The 23,182-nt window shown below is 38.9% G+C and overlaps 1 protein-coding gene across 1 annotated transcript in view; it reads left to right on the forward strand.

Moving 5' to 3' along the window:
• Positions 1-23,182, forward strand: part of CSMD1 (CUB and Sushi multiple domains 1) — a 1,974,400-nt gene that overhangs the window by 1,543,828 nt on the left and 407,390 nt on the right. Inside the window, exons 24-26 of the mRNA XM_088479751.1 lie at positions 14,588-14,779; positions 16,426-16,552; positions 17,298-17,500. Coding sequence (XP_088335877.1) covers positions 14,588-14,779; positions 16,426-16,552; positions 17,298-17,500 — 522 coding nt within the window. The remainder of the gene's footprint in view (positions 1-14,587; positions 14,780-16,425; positions 16,553-17,297; positions 17,501-23,182) is intronic.

Consider the following 23,182-nt stretch of genomic DNA (forward strand, 5'->3'; position numbering starts at 1 on the left):
ACAAACATTTGAATACTCCTTCTCATTCCATAGTTTTTCCATTAGTCATTTGCGAGTCGCCCTTAACAGATTACTTCTGCTACCTGCTTCCTAATACCGCCTAAAGGAGCAGAATGACCAAATAGATTTAGAATAAATCCATGTACTTTACTGTTGTTTACATTGTTTTTACAATTAAAGCATCTGATGACTTCTTTTTGATCAAACGATTATAATTAGTAATATTAGGGGGTATTTATTTTACTATTTTGCACTATAAACTGTGAAAAGTAGGCAGTGTTTGATATCTCTGCATAATATTTCAGTTACTATCTGAGAAAACAGCTATGCACATTTAGGGGTATATTTACTAAAGGTCAATTTTGTTTAATTTAACATCAATTTTGTGTTTCTGGAGCAAAGTCACACATTTTCTAATACTTAAAAACAAAATCAAAAATTGTCTGATAGTAAATGTGTGATTTAGCCCCAGAAACACAACATCATTGTTGATTAATTTGGATAGATTTTCATGAAATTTAAATTGATTCAAATTGACCTTTAGTAAATATGCCCCTTAGGGCGCAAACTACATATTCTCGATTGTACCCTCTTTGCTGACTGAACTGATCATTATAATGTTAAAAACTGTAATTGTTCAAAAAATTGAATGTTCATGTTTGTTTTGAGCAGCAAATTCTCAATTCAAGCATTCAGAAAGGAGTACTCATTTTTAAAATTATTTTATTTCCAGAATTATTGTGTTTGGGGAAGACATTAGGTTAGTGTTTTATATTTTAGTTAATTCAAAAGTACTGTACTTTCCAAAAGTCTTTTCTAAGATCGATGGCAACAACTACAACTTTACTAGCTATAATACAGGGGTGGCCAAACTTGGTCCTCGAGAGCTACCAACAGTTCACATTTTCCAGGTCTCCTCACAGAATCACAAGGGAAATAATTAGCTCCACCTGTGGATCTTTCAAAATGTGTCAGTGAGTAATGACTACACCTGTACACCTACTGGGTGACCTGGAAAACTATAACTGCTATAATACATAAGAATTTTACTTCAAGAAACAGTAGTTTCCTATATTTGAACTAGAAAGATTCAAGCAACTGGTAGAGTTAAAAAGCTGAATATAACAGTGTATTGTTTGAGTTTGTCAGGACTGCTACAGTCATTTAAAAATCCACAGGGTCTGTTGCAATGCTGTGCAATACAAATGTATATAAGAATTGTAATTCATTCATTCATATAGACGTTTGGAAAAGCAGCATGAAGAGAAAGTAAAGCATCTTCTTAGTGAAGATTTTTTTGTTCCCCATGGACCATCCTGCTGTGCCAATATCTATTGGCTACAAAGAGAATACTGACTGAACGGTTAGAACTGTATGCTGGAGTTACTAGCCATGCACTTTCCTATTCATTGGTTCATGTATTTATGCAATAAACATATCATTTTTACACTGTTTCTACTACACAGGTATGCAGCTTTTTAAAAAATATATATTATTTTTCCAGGTTTAAAAATATGATAATGAAACGTACTGAAAATATTGTTGTTGTCCTATGCTAATAGGCAAAAAGGGACATTGCAATAAATACTTGGCTTAGTGTATATACATTATTTTTTAATACTTATATTATATTTTATACATTCCTACAGCTGTATTCCGTAAAATTAATGCCCCATATTGTGTTTCTGCAGCTATTGCCACTGAAGCATTTCTTTCCCAGAGTAAGATGTATCATTGATAATGTTGCGACAGTTTCAGTCTATCTTCATGGCAGGTCTGCTGACCTGTCTGCACTGGATGTAGTAAGGATCCCGGTGGTGACCATTCTATTGGTCACAATACTGGCAGCAGAATCCAGACGGTCAAAATATAGATAAATCCCAATGGTGAGTATTAGGGTTAGGTTTAGGGTTAGGATTAAGGTTAGGCACTAGGGTTATGGTTAGGCTGCATTGGGGCTGGTTAAAGTTAGACTGCCAAAGTGGATGGTTAGGGTTAGGCTGCTTGAGGGGTGGGTTAGGGTTAGAATACTCATTAAAATTCATTGAGATTTTGATTGTTGGGATTCCGCTATCAGTATTGTGATCGTTGTGATGGTCACCGCCGGGTTATTATAACCAACCCCTCCAACTATATGTATATCTAGAACTTGCCAGCACATTTTCTCTAATATAAAGCTGGCCAGCAAAATATATACTTGATCATTACGGACCCAACATAGGTAAGGTGCATGCATTTCCATCAGGCTGTGCATGTGCAAGAATAGAGATTTTTTTTGCTATATTATAGGCAATAGACTACAATGGTTAACACTTTAAAATATGATGTTAGCTGCCTTGACACAGCTCTGAAAAGCTTAGCTTTTATGGAGCTTGATACTTTTTGTCAGACTGCAGTCCATATAAACACCTACAGTATGAGGACTTCTCTGAGGAACAAAAAGAGAGGACAGTATCTGCTGCATATACCTGATCATACATATGGGGTAACCTCAACAGATGTGCCAACCCACAATGATACATCTCTCCCTCAATCTCAATGACTTAATCATCATTGTTTATTTGTAGTGCTCCACAAAACTCTGCAGGACTGTACAGTCAGAAGAGAGAGAGAGTAATCCTGAGACAATAAGAGTTAATGGAAATCAGAGTGAACAGGGATCATAGTTGGTAGAACCAGAAAAGTAATATCAGGTGGAGGAAGGATAGGCTACAGTGAAGTTATGGGTTTTGTGAGAGCGTTAGTTAGATTGAAGGTTTGAAAAGAGTCAGACCAGTGGGGTATGGAGCTCCATTAGTGGAATCTTGGAGGTGGGAGTGAGAGATGGTTATCACATAGGAGGAGAGGAATAGTTCAGAGGCAGATAGAAAAAAAGCAAAAGAGGTTGTATCTTGGGATTTGGAGTAGTGAAAAGTATTATAGTTTTTAAGTGTGCTGCAACCAATTGGTAGGTTACAAAGTCACTCAGTGGCCAACAGTAATAGCAATAGTTAAATAGGTTATTTTTTTCCCCCTACTTTGTATTAAAAGTTACAGAGGATCTAATTCTTTAATTGTTATGATAATTTGTTGTAGTTTTCTATGAAGCTTGTAAGCAAAATAACAGTATTGTCCACAAGAAATGTTAAAGAGCAGATAAAGACCTTATGTAAAATTAATATATCAAAAATTGTGTATGACTGAGCTGCATAACATACACGAAATACCTGGAGTGATTATACCTTACAAAAGGAGTTCACCATGCTTCACTAACACAATGAGTGACAGATAGCTAGACTTGGTACACAGTGTAAATACTGCATTCTGAATTATATAGTGGGGCAGGGCCACTGATGTCACAGTAACTCAGGTGAGTGCAGTCTTGACTCTTTTATACCAGATTCCATTACAACAATGTTCTAAACTTGTGGGAGTACCTTTAGCTGTGTGTTATGTCCCTTTCATACTAAAGACCTGGGAAATACACTGGTCTATCAACCTGTGAATTTCCCGAGTCTCAGTCACAGGTCTATCAACCAATGAATTTCCCGGGGCTTTGTTCCAGACACTGGCAAAGACCAGGGTCACAGACCCATCACTTTGACATGGGTGAGCCCCTTCCACACATAGTCTAAACCCGGGTAGGTGCACCTGCAACAGTAAAATCCTGGGTATTTAGACAATGTATGAAAGGGGTATAATTGATCAGGAAGGTAATGTCAAGTTAACATTGCAAAATGTATTTTACCTTTATGGCTCATATATGTGCATTCAGTTTGGTTTTCAAATTCCTAAATCTATAAAATATTTTACATGTACAATGTTTCTAAGAAAACACATTTAATGTTTTAGATATAAGTTCTCAGTCTTTAGAATACAGTATGCTTGTCAAAACGTTGCTTCAATTTAAATGTAATGACTAATCAGAAACATACTAATGATTACAGAATAGGCACAGACACTTGTTACTTTTCCAGTAGTTCCTTCTGTGCTAAATTTGGCTGTATACATATAACCACAAAGCTAATTTTTCACAGCCAGGTGTACTATTTTAATTAATGAGGTTTCTACTTTTTTAATAAGGGCTGTTACAAAACTTCAGAAATACTGTGTAACTGATGGAACGCTTGTCTCCATGGTGCACTGGTGGCTTCCAACGCTATTAGATTTCTCATGCAATACTTTGATGTGAATTAAAATGTAATCTTAAGAATTTCTTATTATTTTCTGAATTGTTTGTTTTTTTGTCTTTATAATCATAATACAATAGGTAAATGAGTAAGAGATCTATAAAGCAATGATCAATCAGTAATTCGGAGTGATTTAAGTTTCTAAGTATTTTTCTTTTTAACCCTCTCATTTACTTAGGTGTTTTCATTTACAAAAAAAAATAAATAAATAAATCTTAATAACCCCCTGGTAATAAGTAAATTAAGTAGAAAAATACTTTAAAGGGGAAAGCATTTAAGGTGAAATATTGTTGCTGAGACACAGGCAGGGAAGAGGGTAACAAGACAGAAGAGAGGGCATTGGTGATGACAATAAATCAGGAGATGGGACAATGAGGATGACAGTCAGACAGGAAAGGATTTATAGAGAATGGTAATCAGACAGGAGTGAGGTCAATGAGGATTACAAGCTTAAAAGAGAGGGAACAATGAGTATGGCAATCAGAAAGGAGAGTTACAGTACTCAGTAAAGGAGGCTGCCTTTAAAATGTTTTCTGGGCTGCAATCAGGAGCGTTAATATTGAGGATGCCAATCAGACAAGAGCAAGGCAATGGGGAAGGCAATCAGGGGGTACAAGAGGTAATGAGAATGGCAATTTAAGAGGTCAATGAGCATCATAATCATAAAGGAGAGGGGACAATTAGAATGGCAATCTAACATGAGGGGGCAATGAGGTTGACAAAAGAACAGGAGAAGAGCATTGGGGATGGCAAGCAGGAGATGGAGCATTAAGGAAAGCAGGCAAATGAGGGATTAATGAGGATTGCTGTCAGACTGGGAATAAATCATTAAGAATGGCAATTACAGGACATGAAGCAATGAGGGGGATGATCTGTCAGGAGATTGGGTAATAAGGATGGAAATCATGCAGAACAAGTAACAATGGAAATCAGATGTAAAGTGAGTAATTAAGGATGGCAACTAGACAGGAGAGGGGTCAATGAGAATGGTTATCAAACAGAGGAGGCAATGAGGATGGCGGTCAGACAAGATAATTAGCATTAAGAATAGCAAACAGACAGGAGACAGGTCAATGATAATGGCATTCAGACAAGAGATGGGGCCTTAAGGATGGCAGGGAGGGGTCACAGGAGAGATGGCATTGAGGTTGAAAAAAAGGCAGGGGAGGGTAACAATGCAACAGAAGATGAAGCATTAAGGATGGTAAGTAGTCAGGAGAAATGCTGTAGCAATGAAGAAGGCAAACATTCAGGATCATGGAGGCTTATAGTCAGAAAGGAGAAGGGTCATTGGCAATAGCAAATCAGACTGGAAAGGGTGCAATATGGATGGAAAGCAGAAGCAGGATCAATGAAGATTGAAATGAGTCAGGAGAGAAAGAGGATTGTTAATAGTAAGGAGAGGAGACATTGGGGATAGGAATCAGTCTGGCAGGAGTCAATGAGGATTGTTTTCAATTAGAAGTTGTGGCAATGAGGAAGACAATAAGATATTGTAGGGTAGGATCAAAGGATATACCAATCAGACAGGAGAGGAGTCACAATGGGCATAAATTACATGGGACAGAGGCTAATGAGGATAAAAATCAAAGAGGAGAGTAGGCGATGTGGATAGAAGTCAAATAGAAAAGGGGCAATGAGGATGCCATTAAGACATATACTGTAAGGGGCAATGATAATGGCAAAAAAATGTAGAGGGTGGCAGTCAGACAGGAGAGGGGGCAGTGAATATATCAATAAGACAGTAGTGAGAGTAATAAAGATGGCAGTCAAGAAGGAGAGGGTGGATTGAGAATGTCAGTGAGATATGGTGAGAGCAATGAGGATAACAATTAAAGATATAACAAGGGAAAATGAGACCTATGACAGGAGGCAGTCTGTCTAGTCATACCTCCACATACCACCTGTTACATCTTTTTCAAGGTAGGTAACAACCTTTTGCTATCAGTACTTTGTAACCTCTCCCCTCTAAAATTCCTGCATTTGCCCTGTGAATTCATAGTTATGGATAGAACGGTATATAGATCCAAGAGGATGCTGGTGCACATTGGTAGTACAGTGTCTATACCAATGTTGTCAGTTATAATGTAATACAATGTTGGAATAACTTTTTTATTTTTTACTAAGTTGTTAGGGGTTAAACGACAAAATATTGAGTGAAATATGGTGTGAATGACTCATCAATTCTACACATATTTTGGACTTGCCCCATTCATCATTACATGAATGTGCAACAATTAAAGACCACAAAAACCTAAAATACAAGTAGCTTTACATAGACTTTTGATTAATATTTAAACATACAGGTAATTAGGTGCACCTAATGTTAGTGCCAGTCCTCAGAAAAGCACATTTATAAAAAATATTTAGGTGTAAATAGGTAAACAATCAGCAACCAATAATACATTTGCTTTCATTGTCTAATAGTCTACCTTGCACTTTATACACCAAATTGCTGGTTGGTTATTGTGTTCTTTGGACATTTTGTGTTTTAGTGCAAATTCTATTTGTGGACATGACTTTATCCCTTTTAGACAGGATTGACATACTGAGTAGCCCAATAAATGTACATGATATCAATATCTTTTTCCAACTAACTTTACAAACCTTTCCATTCATGCTGTGCCTTGATTCTTTCTTATTTTTGTTATTACTAATATTCACAAATGTAAAATGTATTATCCATCTACAGTATGTTATCTCACTTCACTAGGAAATAGTTGTTAATGTAGAAATGACAATTATTCTTGAGTAATCAATGTAAGAGCTTTCTATCATAATGATTGTGCCGAGATGGAAGTATTACATTCAAAATGCACCTTTTTTATAGGCAGAGGTTCATAAACACTAAAAAGTAGGATTCACTTTTTATACACATTGGCAGGACAAGAGGAGGTTTTAGAAATCCATCAGTGTATCATTGAGACTTATTCTTCTCAATTAAAACCAGACTTGCAGAGATTCCTGCTGCTCTCATGAATGAGGAAGATGTAGCCCTAGGCAGCTTCACAGCTGGTCCTATTTTTACTGTCCTCTGAACAGCAGGCAGAATTTGTAGAGAAAGTTGTTGTTTGGGTCTATGGTGTAACACTGCTGGGCTGCACTGATGGCAATCTTTGATTAACCTTAGAAGTGACATTAAATACATATTGCATCTTTCTTTATAATATCATGTAATTTTATTTTTTCATGTTAATGAGGGTATTCAAGGGCATACACATTCTAAATCTTTTAAAAGATACAGATTTCATTATACTGCTTCCTAGTACACATTTATACTGCTGGAAACCTGTATATATATAAATTTTCCAAGGTCAGATTTACTAATGTACATTAATGTAAGATTTAAAGTGAGAACAGTTTTATTGTACTGCTCAGGGTGTTATGGTATCATTATTATGATGATAAGAAGATATAACAAAATATATTTATTCTTTTGAGCTGCAAAGCATAAAGTAAATTACTTGATTGTGTCCTGTGGGTATTTGAATTGAATTAGTCTGCAAGTTGTCATCTTTTTGTTTTTTTGCACAGGTACTCTACCCAGGGGCTGGCTGGCAACTTTTAGCCTGGGGGGCAAATGCATGCAGGTGGCCCTGGCAGAGGAGTAGCGTGTAGCCAGGGTGCCTGGAGCATGTGCGTGCTTAGGCACCCCCTACCTCAAGTGTTCCAGGGAGGAGGCAGGTCCATATGGAACTAATGTAAAGCAAAAATAAAGATATGGGGCAGCCCCCTGTAGTGGTGCCCATATGCAGTGCTCCCTGTGCCCCAGGAGAGGACCCCTTATACAGGCATCCAGTAGTGATCCTCCTATGCAGTGCCCCTTATACAGTGCCCCCAGTAGTGGTCCCCCCTGTGCAGTGCCCCTTGTTCCCCCAGTAGTAAGATTCTTATATAGTGTCCACCAGTAGTGGTCCCCCCTGTGCAGTGCCCCTTGTGCCCCCAGTAGTAAGCCTCTTATATAGTGCCCTCAGTAGTGGTACCCCCTATGCAGTGCCCCCAGTAGTAGTCCCCCCCTTGTAGTGCCCCCAGTAGTAGTCGCCCCCTTGTAGTGCCGAGAGTAGTAGTCCCCCCTTGTAGTGCCCCCAGTAGTGAACTCCCCCTTGTAGTGCCCCCAGTAGTAGTCCCCCCTTGTAGTGCCCCAAGTAGTGATCTCGCCCTGGTAGTGCCCCAGTAGTGCTCTCCCCCTTGTAGTGCCCCCAGTAGTAGTCCCCCCTTCGTAATGCCCCCAGTAGTAGTCCCCCCCTTGTAGTGCCCCCAGTAGTGCTCTCCCACTTGTTGTGCCCCCAGTAGTAGCCTCCACTTGTAGTGCCCCCAGTAGTAGTCCCCCCCTTGTAGTGCCCCCAGTAGTGATCTTACCCTGGTAGTGCCCCCAGTAGTGCTCTCCCCCTTGTAGTGCCCCCAGTAGTAGTCCCCCCTTTGTAATGCCCCCAGTAGTAGTCCCCCCCTTGTAGTGCCCCCAGTAGTGCTCTCCCACTTGTAGTGCCCCCAGTAGTCGCCTCCACTTGTAGTGCCCCAGTAGTAGTCCCCCCCTTGTAGTGCCCCCAGTAGTGATCTCACCCTGGTAGTGCCCCCAGTAGTGCTCTCCCCCTTGTAGTGCCCCCAGTAGTAGTCCCCACTTGTAGTGCCCCCAGTAGTAGTCACCCCCTTGTAGTGCCCCCAGTAGTAGTCCCCCCTTGCAGTGCCCCCAGTAGTGAACTCCCCCTTGTAGTGCCCCCAGTAGTAGTCCCCCCTTGTAGTGCCCCCAGTAGTGATCTCACCCTGGTAGTGCCCCCAGTAGTGCTCTCCCCCTTGTAGTGCCCTCAGTAGTAGTCCCCCCTTTGTAATGCCCCCAGTAGTAGTGCCCCCAGTAGTGCTCTCCCCCTTGTAGTGCCCCCAGTAGTAGCCCCCCCCTTGTAGTTCCCCAGTAGTGCTCTCTCCCTTGTAGTTCCCCCAGTAGCAGCCCCCCCTTGTAGTTCCCACAGTAGTGCTCTCCCCCTTCTAGTGCCACCAGTAGTAGTCCCCTCCTTGTAGTGCCCCCAGTAGTGCTCTCTCCCTTGTAGTTCCCCCAGTAGCAGTCCCCCCTTGTAGTTCCCCCAGTAGTGCTCTCCCCCTTGTAGTGCCCCCAGTAGTAGCCCCCCTTGTAATGCCCCCAGTAGTAATCCCTTCCTTGTAATGCCCCCAGTAGTAGCCCCAACTTGTTGTGCCCCCAGTATTAATCCCCCTTGTAGAGTCCCCAGTAGTGCTCTCACCCTTGTAGTGCCCCAGTAGTGTACTCCCCCTTTTAGTGTCCCAAGTAGTAGCCCCCCCCTTGTAGTGCCCCCAGTAGTGGTCCCCCCCTCCCACAGTACACACACACACATAATAAAAAAAACACCTACCTGAATCCCCGCTCCCGCCGCCACCATCTGCTCCTCCGTCTGTCCTCCCGGGCCGCTCTGCATTATGGGAGAGACGTCATATGACGTCATGACGTGTCTCCCATTACTCACTGCAGGAGCCGGATGATGGAGCGGCTCCTGCAGTGGGCGCAGCAGCATCTAATGAGAGTCTGACAGACTCTCATTTGCTGCTGATCAAAACAAACACACAGCTTCTGGAGCTGGCGGCTGTGTGTTAGTCAGTGTAGCGCTGACTGAACTCCATCTGGTCAGTGCTACACGTGCGGTGTAGCCTGTGTCACAGAGACACAGACTGCCCGCGGCCCGTACAGCGCTGCGGCCCAGTGGGCACATGGCACTCTGCCCCCCAGCCCAGCCCGCCACTGACTGTACCTGAACTATTTAACATGTTCTTTAGAAATCTGTCTTGAATTTATCCCACTGACCAGAAATGGGTGCATTGATTCGAATGATCCTGAAATTTGGGTAATTAATTTGCAAATCAGTTCAGATTCTAATAAAAAAATTCCAATTATTTAACTCTCTGGAGAATTGGGTCTTTCACAAAGCAATATAGAAGCATGGAAGAAATAATCGACATACAGCACTTATTACTCATGGTTTGTTCTACAGTAGGGTCAAATAAATATGATTTATTTTACTATGTTTGAGCATACATTGCTCTATTGTGAGTCCAGAAGATTTGTGTACTTTAGGTTTTCCATTGATCACCTGCGTTTAAATAATCCATATAACTGTTCAAATAACAATGTAAATTATCAAACAATACATTGCTTGTCATCTCAACTGGTGTGTTTTTCACAATGCACTGAAAGACCCAAAAGTATAAAATTAGCTACTGTAGGCAGTAGAAAATGAAATACATAAGAAACACATTAGCATTTCAGCTTGTGCATTTTTCACAACTCAATTACTGGCAAAAAAACAGTTCATTTGTCATTAGTGGCACTTGCTATTTAGGCATACAAATATCCAGGATGGCATACTGTATGCGCCAAGAGGGCAGAGCCATCAGCACCAGGAAGTTCTACACTGTCCAAAGTGGCCAGAAGATGCTCCCAGTGCCACTGATGCAGCAATACTGACTGCAGAATGCCATTCCAGATTTCCTGCTTACCAGATGCAGGGGCCATGGGGCAGAGATGGTGCCGTAGGAGGACATAGGTTCAGGGATGGTCACTGTCTGATGAAAACAAGGATCACCATACAGATGACAGGAGATTACCTCACAAAAGGGATTTAGAGATTTCAAAACAGTAGTTTACAATACAATAGTGAATACGCAATGGGCAAAAACTCTTGTAGATAGTGAAATGGGATTTTTTTTAAACGTACCCGCTGCAGCACCTCTTTGGCTACAGTATGTCTAGGGAAAATGCAGTTTCTTGATTGGCTCAATATACTATACTGTACATTTAAAAACACTATAACCTTTGCAATATACAGTAATAGCAACATGGATTATTACTCAGCAGAATTAGCAAAAACCTCAAAACTGATCAACATTAACTGTAATGTACACAAAAGCTCTTTTGTTGGAGTTCTCTGTTGTTGGATGATCACTGACCTATAATATGCATGTATTTGTAAACCACAATAGGCAATAGTCACAGGTTTAGCATCTATTGTTGCTCCTTCGTGATCCCCGGGAAAAATAACTTTTGACTTTCAATGATAAGGTACAATAAACACAGTTCCACTTTCAATATGGCAATTATCTTCAGCACTTCCCATTATCAATAACTCCAAAGTGCTCTTTAATTAGCTTATAATGTGCACAAAATGGCTGACACAATTTAAATTGGTAAACTCATGCACTGTTGCATCAGCTCAAGCAAGATGTATATCACACTGCACAAACTCAATCTCTTGCAAAAGACAGAATTACATAGCCCTGTTCATATGCTTCTTAATATACTTTCAATAATTTAGCAGATCTCAGTATCTCTCAAGAATTCTCAGTATCTGTCAGTAGTTCTTAGTATCTCTCTAAGACTCTTTAATGGTTCTTACAGGCTCTTAAACAATTATCAGTATATCTGCAGCTCAGTCAGCATGTTTCCCTTCTACAGCTCTTTACTCATTCACAGCTGCTACAGATCTCAGCTGCAGCATCCAGTGCTAACACACTGTCAACAGTTCCTGTTTTCACTCTCTACTGCAGCAATTACTCAATGCACCATCAGCAGGTCCTTGGCTGCTTCTGTCACCCTCACCACTTCAGTGATAATGCTTTGCCAAGTGTCTTGTCTCTTACAGCAGACCTCTGGCACCTAACCCTGCTCTGCACTCTGCCTCTCGGAGTCTCCTGGTCTTAACTGTGCATGTGCAACCACAAACTCTTGTTCCTCTTGCTGGCTTGCTTCTGTTTTGGCACTTAACAGCATCACCTAGTGGCAGCCTTCTAAATTACAACATCCAAGGACTGCTATGTAACCAGGGGTATCACATATGCAATGTACATTTGCAGTCTGGTTGATACTTTAGATTTGCTTTTATTTTGGGTAACTTAACATTTTCATTTTGTTAGTAAATAAATAGTTAAGTATATCTTGTTGATGTAGCTTTTCTACCCAATTTGCCTACAATATTTAATGATATACTACCTACAGTATGTATTTACAGTACTTTTTATGGGTTGCAAACACAGTTTATCTTGGTCTAGAAGTAATAGTTATAACATCCTGCCACATCTTCTTTCATAGTTCCCTACTTTTATTAAATTCAATACTAATTAGTGTAGTCCAAGTGGAGAGAAATATTTATAAAAAAATACGTTTATACTGGGTAATAGTTGAACATATACCACTTAATTGAAATCAACTAGAAATCTAATTGTTAGACTAACATGAATTTGTAGACTAATTTAAATTTAAAAAATTAGTGTTATATTTGGCAAATAAGGACAAACAATATTTAATGTATAGCACAGATGATTTTCCTTTTACCTTGTACAATAATATTATTAGACACAGGAAACATGTTTTATGATTCACCTTTATGCTTCTTAACACAACTTAATGGCTAGTAATGCATAGTAGAAATTATCTGATTAATTCCTGGTCTGATCATTATTAAACTAATAATTCTTTCCAATTCATTACATAGCAAATTAAATTAAATTATTTGATTTAACAAATAAACTTTAAAGTTAAAAACAACTTTAAAATTATAAAAAAACAATTAGAAAACTGGCAAATTTAATAAAATTGTACCAAAATAATTTTGGGCTTACAGCTGATATCAAGGATAGATTGTCAGAGTGCAGGCTATTTTCAAATAATTAAACCCTGATATTTTTTTTTATTAGAATAATTCCAAGACGAGATGTTGCCCATATCAACCAATTTGATTCTAGCTATTATCTTCTATAAGGTGCCTGATAAATGTTAATAGAATCTGATTGGTTGCTATGGGCAACATCTCCACTTCTAAAAACCTGCAATTTAGGAAATATACCCCCTAGAGTTCATTTGTTAATTTTGTAGAAAAAAGGGTTTATCTTGACAAAACTCACTTTTCTCTGGGGGTTTAAGCAAAGTAATCTTTAAATGAAGCATACAGAGATCCAAATAAAAGTACTTGCTTTTAAGAAATAGAAATAAGGTAAACATATTCCCCAAGGGCTTAGATTAATACATCATACATTTCTAATGTTAATGTTGACTGTGCACTTTAATGTGTAATTGAGATGTTGACCTTTTTAATCTTGTACAGATCAATTCTTAATTTAAAGCATACTCCACTTATTCAGTTATCCAGAACAACTTATTTTCTCAAGGCCACAGTGCTTATATTTCAATATAAAGTACACAGCATTTATTGAGCATGAACTGCAATTTTCATCAGTATGTACATAAACAAACAGTATTCAGACTCTTTGTAATACTGTAATGGGGATATATAAAAATAAATACAAAACATTTATTATGCAACTTTCATTGAAAATATTACAAAATGTTTGCCGAGCATCCCTTTTCTCCTTATCTTTGGCAATCTTGATTGTGTTTGGTTTGTTGCTTAACGCCTTGGTGTGGTTATTACATTATTCAGGATGTGATGTAATTAGGTGAAGTCTTGGACATATGCTTTTACCTGTTACTTAGCTCCAGCATTGCCTTTCAGCACGGTGTTTGGTAAATTACAGGGTCTCCATCTAGCAAACCTTTAACATAAATGATGCTTTACTTGACATTGTAAGTGAACAAAAAAAATTAAAACATGCCTATACCCTATTCAGGTCACTGCCTCACTATGGGCCTAGTTCAGAGTTGTACACAAAGCTGATGGTTTATGTACATCTCCGATTTGTATGTCAATATGCACATGTGCAAGATCTCTACTGCGCATGTGCAGATCTGTATCTGCAAAAGCATGCAGTGGGTGCCTTTCTATTACAGATACCTCCAGCTGCTTTTACAAATACACAGCTTCTGTACAACTCAGAATCAGGCTCTATTTGTCTAGTGGGCAACTAAACCGCTTTTCACTTTCTCTCTGTAATTGTTCAATGCAAAATTGAAAACACATTATATGTCTGAGGACACTCCTCAGCTAAAAACTGTAGCCAGTCTCTCATCTGCAGCTTCTCTTCCTCTCAGTAATTTTCTAAGCTAATTAGGAATCTATTTCCTGTTATCAATAACATGCTGCAAAATATACAGTATGTTAGTGGATCAAAAAACATTAACAAAAAACAGTTTTCTGTTACCATGGCTATTTTGACTGGCTATTTCTGAAAAATGGTTGTGCAGAATTCAAAATTGCCTGTTCCCTAGGCATCTGTGAAGATGTAAGCAATGAATATCCCTCAGGATGGATGCTATCATCAATAGATCAATATAATATTCCCACTATTTGTGTTCAAGCACTTGCAGACTAAACCTTAACTATGTATTTCTATCAAATGTCTATTTTTCAATCTTACTATTATTTGTTTTACAACTGAATGCAAAAAAATAGACTAAGTTTAACTAGAATAAGTACAAAAATGTTAACTAGGACTGTTTAATTATATGATGCTTTTTATGATTTTAGGCTTTGACCTAATAAAATGCGAAGATCCAGGAATACCAAACTATGGTTATAAGATTCGCGATGAAGGTCACTTTGCTGATACAACTATTATGTATAGTTGCAATCCTGGATATACAATGCATGGAAGCAGCATACTGAGCTGTCTAAGTGGAGATCGTAGAGTGTGGAATAAACCTCTACCGACATGCACTGGTAAAATAAAATAGATATATGCTAATTGTTCTGTACCTTGCTTCATTTGTTTTACATATAGGGATCAATTTAAAAACGAGCCTTAACACAAGCCTTAACACCTTTAACACTCACAAAATTGTATATGATCTCCATCCAGTGTTCAGCAAACAGCAATAAGCTTAGCTTACCCCTGTTTGTGCCTGCGCCGCTTAGGCCATTTATAGATTCTAGGCATTTCTTATTCCCAGCCGGGTTCCAGTAGTATACACATGTGCACAAGACAGTTGTGCATGCACATTAGTCATCGACCCATCGCAGGTAGAGGTAGGCTACCGGCAACTTAGCAGAAGACACTGCCAATGAGGAGGGCACCACAGGATTTCACTAGACATGTAAGTTACGTTAAACACTGGCAACATATTCATTAGTATCACTGTGATACTTAACAAAATATGCTGTGATTAATAAGTAAAGTTGATAAATGGAACACAGAATGCAATTAATGACCTGTGGTGCCAACGGGATACAGTTAATTTACCGGCATCCAGAATACCGGATGTCAGAATCCTGATGCTGGAAGCCTGACTCTGTACTAAAGATAGGCATCTAAATACCGAGGTCTATCTTTAGTCAGACGCCAAAATCCTGATGCCTGGCATCCCAAATGGAGATCAGTGGGAAACTGGCTGCCTTGGAGGGGGAGTTATTTTTAGCCCCCCCTGGGGGGTTAGGCACCCCCCCAGGGAGGGTTAGGCTAGGGGAAGGGGGAGTTAGGGTTAGGCACCACTGGGGGAGGTTAGGGTTAGGCACCCCCTGGGAGGGTTAGGTTTAGGGTGCGGGTAGGGTGGATATGGTTAGGCACCACTGGGGGGAGGTTAGGGTTAGCCCCACTATGAGAGGGTTAGGGGGGAGAGGGGAGGGTTAGGTTACTTACCAGCTCCAGTTGGGATCTTGATGGTTCGGGCTTCTGGCATCAGCATTTAGTTTGCCGGCAATACATCCGGCGGCATTACATACCGATTCCATGCCAACTATGGCAGATGTCCCAGCATTAAACTGATGTTAATTGCTGTCCTGTTTAGTTTCTTTTGTGTTGAAATCCAGATTGAACACTGGAAAGCCTCCAGTGAAGTACAGTAGGGTAGACTATACAGTCTATACAAATTAAATGTGACAGTTACAGTACAGAAGCATAACAAGATTGCAATAATTAGGAAATGGGAGGAGGATTTTGCATTCTTGAAGTTGTTCCTAATTGCATAATTTTGACATGTAAATGGACTTTGATATTTAAAATAAAAGCCGAATTGCTTGTCTTATAATTCCCAGGAATTAAACGATAGAAAAATAGGGGTAAACCAAGCAGCATTTTGGATTATAAATGGATATGTTAAAATGAATAAGAGGTGTGGGGCTACTGTCTTATTAAGTCATGCTTTGCAGTAATGTTTTCACTTGTCCAAAACATACAAGTCAATTCCAGTTATAAGTATAATAATTTTGCACATCAGATGTACAGATCAATCATGAATTTGGTTACTGGATACATAAAACTGTTCAGCAGTAGAACAATAATTGTATTTTTTTTGTACATATTAATTAACCATAAGAAATTATTTATATGTTTCAAATGGTGATTTGTTTTTACACTGCTTTCTGTGCAGCTGAATGCGGAGGTCAAATTTATGCTGTAGCATCAGGGCGCATTCTGTCTCCAGGTTACCCAGCACCCTATGAAAATAATGTACATTGTACATGGATTCTTGAAGCAGATCCTGGGAAAACCATTAGGTAATATGTGCAACATATAGTTTTACTGATTAAATGTACATTGCAAATGTATTTTAAAGAATATAGTACTGAAAATGATTAGAACACGTTATGGAGATCACACACATTGGTACATAATTGCTGTTTAAGTGCGCCTGAATTTTGTAATTATGCATGTTATTACATTTCATGTAAATGGATGTACAATAAAATAGGTTGTCCATAGCATGGAGAAGGGCAATCAAACCAGTGTTCAAATCTATCTACACTATATCAAATATATTTATAAATATATCACTTTATGAGATTTTATTAAATCATCTATTTTTTCTTTGGTTACTATTAGAATTCAATTACCACAATCAAAAATAATCAATGTTTTTAAAGTGTTAAGTTGCCCACCCAAGTGCCTTCTAAGAATTTAATTATCTAATCTTATTATATTTGGACCTCAAATACTGTTCACACACATATAGATCGTGGACTTTGGATAACTGTATTTTTCAATATATCTTAATCAAACCTGATTGGCCACTACCTTATTTTGATCAGCATGTGGGCAGCTTAACAATTGTGAATAAGTATCTGGAATGATAATTTACCTAAATATTTTACGTACATTAAAAAAAAACTTCTTTCTCTGACATGTGTTGTTTTTGTTTTCTTTTCCTTTTCCATCTCAATATTATATTTTAAGTGACAGAACTATGAATATTTTATTATTTAGAGCTAAACATTATATATACTGTCTGTTCTTTTTTTGCAGCCTTCACTTTATAGTTTTTGACACTGAAATCTCACATGATATCCTTAAGGTATGGGATGGACCTGTAGACAGCAATGTTCTCCTAAAAGAGTGGAGTGGTTCTTCTCTCCCTGAAGACATTCACAGCACATTCAACTCTTTGACGTTACAATTTGATAGTGATTTTTTCATCAGCAAGTCTGGTTTTTCCATACAATTTTCAAGTGAGTATAACAGACTACATTATAAATTTAACATGATTTTGTGTCTGCATTGCATGGAAATATTCTTGTGTATATACTTACCCTTGAGTGTTTTCATCTACATGAGGCACACAAATGCATAGATTTTCTTTTCAAATGAACTGAAGTTCTAAATAACATTTTTCCAAGACTATCTTTACATTCATTTCATATGCAATGTTGTGAATAAATATTCATAGTAACTGTCAAAAGCATGCTTTTTTTGGAACCATAGTTTACTTTGTAAACTTTTTGTCCTCTACTTTTCTGTTTTCAATGATGTCATATGTACAGTGGCTCTATTTATGGGCTATTAATGGATCATTGTCATTTCAATTCAGCACAACATGTTGAAAATGAAGATCCAAACTAATTTGTGCAATTATATTAATTGTAATCAAGTTACTTATTTTTCATTGCAACTTAATTACTATTTAATCAGAGACTGAGACAAGGCTTACAAAAAATACCCTTCATTTTTGTGGATCACATATATTAAAATATTTTTGTGGTGGTGAACTGTCAACAGATGATTGTATAATAAATTAAATGTTCAGTTTTATAAGTACATATCACTACATGAAGGTATAATTGCAGAAGTCAATTCCAGATGAGTAGGAAATATCCATGAGTACTCATGAGTTTGATGCATCATCTTCAAACAACAATAAGAGTTCAGAATGGTAGAATTCATAGATTATTATGTTTTACAGCAAATTCTAGAATATTGCTACTGACAAGAATGCAATCATAAAACACCCTACTGTGCTGTCATCTCAGTTTGAAAGTTTATATTAGATTATATAAAATTTTGCAGTGTTATGTTAAAAACACCCAATACAATTTTCACTTTACATCTAACCCTTTACCGTACAAGGAAAATTATTTATTACCTGGCTTTTATGATTGATTGCCACATACCCAGTTCAAATAATTTACTGCTATACTTAATTATGTTGAAATCTACAAATTAGTGCATTCAAAATTTGGTAATTGTGTAGAAGAATGATATGATAGCGTGGGATTGCTTTTGCCTCTCTAATTTGGAGGTTTACAGAGTGTTTACAAATTGTTTGTGGAATCCCTTAATATCAGTTACTTGTCATACTTATCACTCCTTCTTGGGCCGCTTGGTCAAACCAACTGTGTCAATGGTGCATTAATGTGGATCCCTCAGTTGTAGAAGAGAGCCTGCTGCAACCAACAGGCTCATTCGCAGGTTCATCAAAGCATACCCTTCCACCACATAACCATGTTACCAGGTGGCTATCCCTCCCACCTCAGCCATCTCTACCATGCTTACTTTCTGCACACAGGTCCCCCTCTACACACTCACGCCTCATGTCATCTGTCCATCTCCCCTAGATTGTAAGTCCTAGGAGCAGGGTCCTCCTCCCCAATGTCTCACAGCCTTCTTCTCTTCACTTCTATGACATCCTTCGCCTTCAGAGCTGTACTGTGTATGGAGAATTGTGTTGCTAATTGTTATTTGTGTTCTGTTTATATTTTGGTTACTGTATTGTAATGTAATGTTCTGTGTACACTTTACTGTATGTACGGCGCTGTGGTCCACTTGTGACGCCCTATAAGTAAAATGTAATAATAATAATAATTCTCCATCCCTCAGGCTGTTGTATTGGGAGTTTGATTAGAGTGTTATCTCTTACAATATTCAGCAGATAAATAATATGGAACAGAATGGGATCTTATTAATTATATTTACATTTAGTAATGATATTTATGTGCTCAGCAAAGGTATTTACACACTTGAAAGTAGATGTTATACCAAGTTTGAACTGCACTAAACCACCTAAGCATTTAGCCAATGGCAATTCTCATGTGCAGTACATTTCTTTCCTGACCCAGAGAGAGGACACAAAGCTCACGTCTTGAAAATGTCCTTCCTGAAATACAAAGCACATCATATTAATAATTGGCACAAGGCTGTAACTCTGAAACTGGTTACAGATGTCTTACAGATGTGTCCTTATTCACCTATCCTTTTGCACCATATGGTGTGAGGTACATGGCACAATTTAGACACTCCTCCATGGTTAGCAATTCCCAGACCTTAGTGCTTTTTCATAAATTTAGCATCTTATTCACATTATAACTGCATGGAAAGGCACTTATAATGTATTAGCAGTTAAGATTAGTGTTCTTGTTGCAAAGAAATTGGTACTGGGCTGGACTGGGGGGCAGGGTGCCATCTGCCCCATGGGCCATTACAATTTCAGTGTTATAGGGCTGGCCAATATGTTGATCATGAACTACCGGTAGATTGCCACCGACTTGCTGCAGTACCTGGGAATGCTGGTCTCTGACGTGAGCAGAGACTAAAGAAGCCTCTGTTCATGGGCCAGCATTCCCAGTAATGCAGTGCATGGATCTGTGTAATAAGCCTTAGAGAGAGATAAAGTGAATCGAGATAAAGTACCAGCCAATCAACTCCTTTCATTTTACAGGCTGTGCTTGAAAAGTGACAGGAGCTGATTGCTTGGTACTTTATCTTCATTCACTTTAACTCTCTCCAGGGATTAGTACTGTGCATTGTGATCTGCAGTAACTTAGTCACTGATGCTGCTGTGTGCCTGTGCTGCCAGTGGCTGAGGGCAAGGGGGAGACTGGGAGCTCCTCTCTCTATTTCTCTCTCCAGCACCTGCAAGTTGAAGTGGCAGCAGCTAGTAATTTTGCTGTGTGAATCTGACAGGTCAGGACACACTATTGTAGGGAGGCATGGGCAATGAATATGTGTTTTATTTTTTTTTTCCTGTGAGGGCCATTGCATTTGATTTGTCTTTCCTGTAGAGGACAATGTGTTTTATTTTTTTCTTGTGAGGGCTATTGTATTTATATGCAACCTCTAGATGGGGTTAGCAACACCAGGGCCACTTGCTTGTGTTTCCCCCCAGCCTGAAAGTTGCCAGCCAGCCCCTGACCAGGGTACCCATACATTGTAAATTTGTTACATCAGCAATGCAACTAAGATACATATTTTGAGAAAAATTATGTGTCGAGACATATCATGCAGCTTAGTCGCAAAGTTTGTAGCATGCCAAATAGGGCTACAAGGCATGATTTGAGAATACAGTAGGTATCTGTGGAAACTTCATGAAAATTGGATTTAAAACACATATATTCTCTGATATTCTGCATATCTGTCCACACAGGTCTACAGTATTTCATCATTGTGATTACTTTCCCTTCTAGCACTCTCACACTGGAAAAACATTTGGCAATAATCTGACAAATTAATATACCATGAAAAGTACAACAAAAATGTGCTAGGCCTAGCAACAGTCACAGTAATATGATGACCATTCACAAGTTTGGATGTTCCTGTAACAATTCCTGGAGGGAATCACCAAGGTTATGTAGAGTTACAGATGACAGCCTTGAGGGCTGGAATGTATAGTACTAGTCATGGCCAAGGCTTAAGGATTTGGTTGCAGCCGTTGGGCTGTTGATGCCACCTTGGGGCAAGTTTGCTTTGACTAGCTGTGCTGAGGGCAAGAAGTGTGATGCAGCCATTGGGCTGTTGGAGCAGCCTTGTGGCTGATTGCGGCCGTTATAGTCATGGCCAACGGACTGATGGTGTGATGCAGCCTCTGGGCTGTTGGAGCAGCCTTGGGGCTGATAGTGACCTGGGGCCCCATGACCGTTGCAGCCTTTGGGCTGATGAGACTCAGGAGAGGTATGCAACAGAGAACGTGGGGCTGCTACCAGTGCTACCGAGATGACACTGGCGATGGTGTGCTTAATAGAGCACCAGGAATGCTGAGTTGCTACCAGTGTCGTCGGGATGACACTGGTGACTGTGTGCTGGATTGCGTACCTGGAAAGCAGAGCTGCTACCAGTGCCACTGGGATGACACTGGCGATGGTGTGCTAGATTGTGCAGCTGGAACATAGAGCTGCTATCAGTGTTGCCGGGATGACACTGGCGATGGTGTGCTAGATGGCGCACCTGGAATGCAGAACTGCAACTAGCGCCGCCAGGTTGACACAACCCGTTGGATGGTGACAGGCGCTTCGGAGGTAGTAAGCACTCCGTGCTGCTCAGATGGTACAAGCAACACACATGGACAGAATACAAATGGCACACACGGAACACAGCAAGACAGACTCTGATCTCGACTGACAAGCAGGATACTGGAAACCAGAAGTACGAAAAAACTCTATCACCAGCATGGAATGAAGGACTGGCTGGGTTTTAACAGGAACAGGCCATAATCAGAGCAAGCCTCCCTTAATGGTGCAGCTGTGCTGTACACAAACAGGAAAATGAATTAGCGTGCACCTGACATTGCTCATAGACAGTCTTTAATTAATGCAATGCCCCAGGCTGGAAGCTGCAAACAATAAGATCTTCTTAACCACAGATCCTGACAATTACAGAATAATCAATCCCTTAACATATTTTCTGCACATATATTAATATACTGTGCCTATAAAATGGCTCAATTTATAGTAGTATATTTCTTACCATGTGTGTGTGAAGACAGAGGGACCAGCTATGTGAAAGTAGTCTGTTGAATACTGAACACACATTGATTACATTGTACAGGCTATATGGACCAGTTGAACAGGAGGCCATGGTTTTGCAGATTTGGAAGTAATAGCTTTCAGTGCTGTAGCTTAGGAACATTATAATAATCATAAAACACAGGTAATAAGTATTTAACTTTAAAAATAATGGCACAGAGCAGAAAATAGGGGTTGGGGTAACTCTAATTGAGGCCTGTAATTATATTATATTATATTACAGATTGAACTTTGATACACAAGTACTGTAAAAGCCTTATAACACAGGTTTCTATTTCTGGTGATTACATGATGTATTCATATTTCTGCAAAATCCACAGTTCTTATTATTTTGAGGGATGAATTAAATATTGTTTTGAGTTATCTGATTAGAGACTTCATTTATTATTCAGTCATGTTACTGTGAGCGACTAAAGTTGATTATTTCTTAATAAGTAAAGAAATAGACAAAATGTAGTTATCCTAATCACTATTGTGCTCACATATTAAGGGATCAGATAAAGGGATAGTATTCTTCATAATAATTATTCACCTCTAATTAAATCTAAGGCATTGTATCAAAAGAAATAGGAGTGGATAGCACCTTCAATTTGTTCAGTTGCCCTATAAGTGGTGTTCTAGTATGCGTAACTCTAGATTAGCAGACATATGAAGTTAAATGTAATAGCCTGCGAGCTGCCACCGCTGGAGGAATACATGCAAGTATGCCCATATTTTTAAAGCAGCAGGTATGTTAAAAGCTAAACCAAGGATGTTAAAGGCTAAACTAAGTGATGCCGGCTCACAGGCTATGACATTTAGCCCATGATATTTTCATGCAAGAATAAGTAAAGGTATATAAAATTACCTATTTCTTGTACTCAGAAGCTACAATTTAAGTGAGACTAATAGACTAATCAATATCTAGGCTATCTGATAAATATTTATTTTCAGCATTGGGTTTATGTACTAAGCCTTGGAGAGAGATAAAGTGGAAGAAGATTAAAGGGTCTATGTACTAAGCCTTGGAGATAGATAAAGTGGATGGAGATAAAGTTCAAAGCAATCAGCTCCTAACTGTCATTTTCTAACACAGCCTGTAACATGACAGTTAGGAGCTGACTAGCTGATAATTTATCT

The sequence above is a fragment of the Taudactylus pleione genome, unplaced genomic scaffold, assembly GCF_031769625.1.
Source record: "Taudactylus pleione unplaced genomic scaffold, aTauple2 ptg000244l, whole genome shotgun sequence".
Taxonomy (NCBI): Eukaryota; Metazoa; Chordata; class Amphibia; order Anura; family Myobatrachidae; genus Taudactylus; species Taudactylus pleione.